At 39.2% G+C, this 6000-nt stretch overlaps 1 protein-coding gene across 1 annotated transcript in view; it reads left to right on the plus strand.

Moving 5' to 3' along the window:
* The window catches only part of LOC131929528 (glutamate decarboxylase 1), a 53649-nt gene extending 48288 nt beyond the window's left edge, over positions 1-5361 (plus strand). The window contains exons 15-16 of the mRNA XM_059285777.1: positions 2759-2848; positions 3710-5361. Coding sequence (XP_059141760.1) covers positions 2759-2848; positions 3710-3907 — 288 coding nt within the window. The 3' untranslated portion in view covers positions 3908-5361. The remainder of the gene's footprint in view (positions 1-2758; positions 2849-3709) is intronic.
* Positions 5362-6000: the final 639 nt, after the last annotated feature.

Here is a 6000-nt window from a genome sequence, read left to right on the forward strand (position 1 = left end):
CGTGGGGAGTATCAAATACCAAATCAATCTAGACTAAATGTTCACGTGGGGAGTATCAAATACCAAATCAATCTAGACCAAATGTTCACGTGGGGAGTATCAAATACCAAATCAATCTAGACTAAATGTTCACGTGGGGAGTATCAAATACCAAATCAATCTAGACTAAATGTTCCCGTGGGGAGTATCAAATACCAAATCAATCTAGACCAAATGTTCACGTGGGGAGTATCAAATACCAAATCAATCTAGACTAAATGTTCACGAGGGGAGTATCGAATACCAAATCAATCTAGACCAAATGTTCACGTGGGGAGTATCGAATACCAAATCAATCTAGACCAAACTGTCAGAATCATTATCTACCCCTGCCACACATACCCAGTAGACTCGTGATTTAATTTTTTTAACGTCAACTTTCTTTAGCTAATTAGTAATTAGCTAGATGATTTGGGTTAAGAATTAGAGTTTGGGTTAGAAATCAGAAAGTTTGGGCTAGGAATTAGTTCGATAATTAGGGTTAGGGTAAGCTAGAGGATTTATGTTAACAATTAGTTTGAGGGTTTGGGTTACAAATTAGTTAGAGGCTTTGGATTAGGAATTAGTTAGGAATTAAGCCATATTTTGGGTTAGAATGTCGATGGATAATGGACAAGGTAGAAATATTCATTAATTAAAAAAGTCGGTCACTGCGAGGTAGTTAGGAGTGGTGTTGTTATAGTAAGTTTTACACCTGACCCAATTACCTGCATGGCGAGTATTCTATCAGCTAGTTTGGTTGAAGACAAGTATGTTCACAGTGATCAGAGTTTCTTCCAGTCATATCTTCGAGCCCCCCCCCCCCCTAAAAAATGTATTCCCCCCCCCCCCCCCGAATGAAATTAAATTTATATAATTTATATAGAAAATATATACTTTTAACAGTGTCCGCCCCCACCGAAAATTTCAAGTGCCCCCCCCCCCCCCCCCTTCGGAGAAAAAAGTCTGGAAGAAACACTGACAGTGATTTCAATGGAAGATAATTAGTCCCATGGCAATTATTGTAATGATCTAACCTCAGTAGTTATTTTAATTAAAAGTTACATTAAATTACACACACACAAATTACAAAATATTTCTTAATTTGTTTATAATCCCCTCCAACCCACGGGCTTTAAAAACTTACCCGTGGGTTGAATCGCCTCACCCTGGGGTTAATAAAATATTAATTGCCTTACGACAAACGATCGTCTAGTCCAGGGGTCTCCAAACTTTTCAGTCCGAGGGCCGCATTAACTATCAAATTTCAGTTCGGGGGCCAGTTTCTTCCAGGCATGTATTTGATTTTTCTGGGCAAAGTTCCTCAGCCATCACCAACAAACGATTTTTCCTTGGACAAAAAGATCTCAGCGGGCCGGATGAGAGGACTTCGCGGGCCGCATTCGGCCCGCGGGCCGTAGTTTGGAGACCCCTGGTCTAGTCGATCCCAATATATGTGTATGGGCATCGGTTTTCAAGATGCTTAGCCAGGTGCATTATGATCTGGAGTTGTTTTACAAGAAGCGCGTGGCGCCTATTTATAGCACCGGTCAGCATTTAATTTAGCAGACGATAAATAACACAACACTTTCCTCCTGTTTGAGAAGGCTGCTTTCATCACTGGCTCCAATTCAAGAAAGTGGGAGTGATATCAATTCAATTTTCTCTTAAATTCTTATTTAGCTCGAAGGTTAGAATAGCACTTTTAGTACAATGAGCTTAAGAAATCTAGAAATTTGTGACAAAACCGCTTGTTTTTCGAGAGAAAAAACATTATTTAGAATATTCTGATTTAAAAAGGTTGATACAAAATTAGCAACTTTTCTTTTGTGAAATCTGAAATAGCGTGACTTTCTACTTCCAGTCACCGGAAATCTTTCACAATTTCGATAGACACCGGAATTAAATTACACCTTACGGATATCGGCGGTCACTCGAAAATTTAAAGTCATCTTATACTTGTAGATCTATTTAAAACGTCGTCTACCTAACTGTAACTGTAGCTATAGCGTTCCCACGGAAATAGAGCAAAGTACCTCTACGGTTACCGGAAATCGCTCACAAGTTTCGATTCCGATTTTTCGCACGTTAAAATTACTTCCTCTTCATTCCTGATCCGAGAAAGTAAAAACGTTCGTTATTTTCAGACAAGGCAAAAAGTTCCTATGAGCAATAATTTTTACCGGTCATGGTGTTTAATGCCGGTTGGTGTTTAGCCGGTCATTATTTTATATGCCGGATGGTATCTCGTGGGTTATGATGTTTAATGCCGGATGGTGTCTCGGTCGTTATCGTAAAGTAAAAGTAAAGACTCTCTCTCAGACCGAAAGGGGTAGAGGAAGTAGAGTTCTTCTGTTTCTGTAACATCGGTATATGAAAGTGTAGTCAGTTCTAGGTCCACCTGTCTTCACATTAACTTTCATTATCCCTCTGGGGTTTGAACTCGCTGTCTAACCTCGGTGTGGGATGGCGTGGTCGAGCGGTACAACTCACGACTACTAACATGAATATCTCGAGTTCGGTTCACTAGCTCACAGAACATCCTTGAGTTCACCCAGCTCTGATGGGTACCTGGCACTACTTGGAAAAAGTAACGACCTCTGGGTTAAGTGCTGACCACACTATTTCTTCATAGGCGTAAACCAGAAAAACACATGGGCTCTACATTACCTGCCTTACCTGGTCTGTGAAGGGGATACCTGTATCTCATTAACCACTGGTTTATTCTGTATGTCACCAGATCGAGGCACCAAACGTCTGCTTCTGGTACCTCCCACCTGCCTGGAGAACTCGACAGCTACAGCAGATCAAGTCTGACCACCTACACAAGGTAGGGTTCAGGGTTCACACAAGGTAGGGTTCACACTTGGGTTCAGGGTTCATACAAGGTAGGATTCAGGGTTCACACAATATAGGGTTCAGGGTGCACACACAGGGTAAGGTTCACACTGGGGTTCATGGTTCACACAAGGTAGGGTTTACACTAGGGTTCATGGTTCACACGAGGTAGGATTCAGGGTTCACACAATATAGGGTTCAGGGTGCACACAAGGTAGGTCATGGGGCATTCTAGAGTTCATGGTTCACTCAAAATAGGGTTCAGGGTTTACACAAAAATTTATATCCTGCACGGGTAATATATAACCTAAACACACAGTAGGCCACTAAACAGGAAATATACCAGAGGCGTAGCGATGGGGGGGCAGGGGTACATATGTCCCCGGGCGCCGACCTTAGGGGGCGCCAAAATGGGTTGTAAAAACAAATTAAAACGTCATTTTAGCTGCATTTTTGCATTATAAATAGTTTGAGGGGGGGTGAAAATCGAAAGTTTGAGGGGGGGGGGGGTACAAATTGAAAATTTACTCCCGAAGGGGGCGCCAAATTGAAAGTTTGTCTCCGGGCGCCGAGAAGGGTCGCTACGCCTCTGAAATATACTAATTAAAAGAAAAGTAGGTAGACTGGACTACTATTGTAAAGGAAGCAAGGGCTGCTGGTCTTAAATGGGCTGAACTCAAGAGATTCTCCCTTGTACGAGAGTGTTGGAAAAGTTGCAGTTGCTGCGCTTTCTTCTACACATGATTAATTCGGTCACAAACACGTGAAACAAATGTTACACCCACACCTCGTTCTAAACTGGTAACTAAGACTACACACCATCACCATCATACACATCTCACGTTTACCACAGGTGGCCCCGGCCATCAAGGCCAAGATGATGGAAGCCGGAAGTCTGATGGTCCAGTACCAGCCACTCGGCCACCTGCCCAACCTGTTCCGTGTGGCCATCTCCAACCCCATCCTGACCCCACGGGACATCGATTTCCTGTTGGACGAGATTGACCACCTGGGCATGGAACTTCCGGTTCCAGACGACTGGTTTGACTGAAAAGTTGTACGGTAGTTTACGGTAGTTTACGGTAGTTTACGGTAGTTTACGGTAGTTTATGGTAGTTTTATAAAGTAGTTAACTTGATCACAGGCAAGCAATTTTATAAGGTAGATTACGTGATCGCAGGCAAGCAATTTTATATAGCAGTTTACTTGATCGTAGGCAAACAATTTTATACGGTAGTTTATTTGATTTCATGCAAGCAATTCTTTTAATGTATTGTTTTGTAAACTTAAAACATCAAACCTTAGGCAAGCTATTATCTTTAAATGTATCTTTGTATGTAGTAGTTGAGCCTAATTAATTAAACATAAGGATCTGTTCAACTTGATTTCTTGTATGGTATACACACTCAATCATCCAGTCACTAGCTCATCTACTCACACCTATTGTTCCAAGTAGAGACTCTACTTTTTAACTCTTAGACAAGCAGTTCTGCTTAGACTGAATAGTAAATAAATATTATAGTTCCTATAAAAACTCCACTAGTAAAATGTTAGGTTTTTATGTAAATGTTTTTCATAAAGTAAGTGTAAGGTAATTCTTAAGCTCAGGGTTACTCACTGCTGACGGTTTAATTAGTTCCAAATTACCTATCTCTGAGATAAGCAGCTAATCGTTTGAACCCACATTTTTTCATAACAAAAGTACATGAGCATCAATCCTAACCCTAACCCTAGTCATGATCCCAACATCTAGTAAAACACTGACCTCCGCGTTAAGACTTTTACCAACCCAGACATAACCTACTCCTAACCTCAGGGGTTTTGTTACATCATCTTGAATACGATCTAAACGTTGGTATAAGACGTGAGCAGTAAGAAACCTCTAAGGAAGTCATTTTGTTTTTCTTTCATTCGCCCTATGTCTGAATCATCATCTAGATGATGTTCTGTATGAACATCTTCTAGAACACACATATAACTGTATGATGTCTACTTTAATGTGTCGTCAATGTATGAACATCTAGAACACACATATAACTGTATGATATCTACTGTAATATGTCGTCAATGTATGAACATCTAGATTACAGACACCTGTATGCTGTTACAAGCAGTATGTATCTAGTACTCTGATACTGATGTGATTTTACTATATAGATATGTAATATGATTGTATAGTTTAAAGTTTTTAATGTGTAAATAAAAATATGACTTTAATTTAAGTAGAAGTGTATTTTAAAAAACGGATTTAATTTTCTACTTTATAAAATGTTTAATTGTTAAGTCCGGTGATTTTTTTTTAATGTAGTTTATTTTGTATATAGGGTAAGATATGGCCGAGCGGTTTAGCGCACGATTCAGACCCCAGAAGACTGTAGTTTGCTTCAAGGGTAGGACGTCCCAGAGTCCACCCAGCTTTTATTCGTACCGAGCTCGAGTTCGGGAAAGTAAAGGTAGCGGGTCATAAGATGGCGTACCTAACCCTTCATATGCCGAGACCAAAGATTAATTTTTTTAAGGCGTTTTAGTTATATATATATATATATATATATATATATATATATATATATATATATATATATATATATATATATATATATATATATATATATAACATATATATAGCCAATATATAACCAATATATAATCTTGATATGTATGTATATATCGCCATTGTATTGCAGTATTTAAGAAAACGTGAAGTCTAAAAATGTTGAGGAATTCACGTTTTAACCACGTGATAGATTAGTTATCATTTAATCTAGCCAAGCTTTTCTGCTCGCTTTTAAAAACACGAACAGGCATATAATCAATTAGCACCAACATAAACGTATATGCACTAACTGTGGTCTGCTATAGCAACACCGTTTTGTACATTTTAACATACACAATTAAAAACAGACGAATGCGTCTAAGATAAGTGGCACTATGAAATTATGTATGTGTTTAACAGAATAGGTATTATGTAGACCTCGCATATTTTTTTCATATTACGTATATATTTTTATTTATGTTTATAACTGCAGTGTTCTTATGACTCAGGTTAGAATAGTCTAGAAGTCAGGGGCCGCGTGTCAGTGAGTTGAGTTCACCCCGCGTGTTTATGTGTTGTTACCCTATGGTCGAAGGTGTGTATGAAAACTG

This window comes from Physella acuta, unplaced genomic scaffold (genome assembly GCF_028476545.2).
Source record: "Physella acuta isolate Inbredline_101_S28 unplaced genomic scaffold, ASM2847654v3 ptg001645l, whole genome shotgun sequence".
Classification (NCBI taxonomy): domain Eukaryota; kingdom Metazoa; phylum Mollusca; class Gastropoda; family Physidae; genus Physella; species Physella acuta.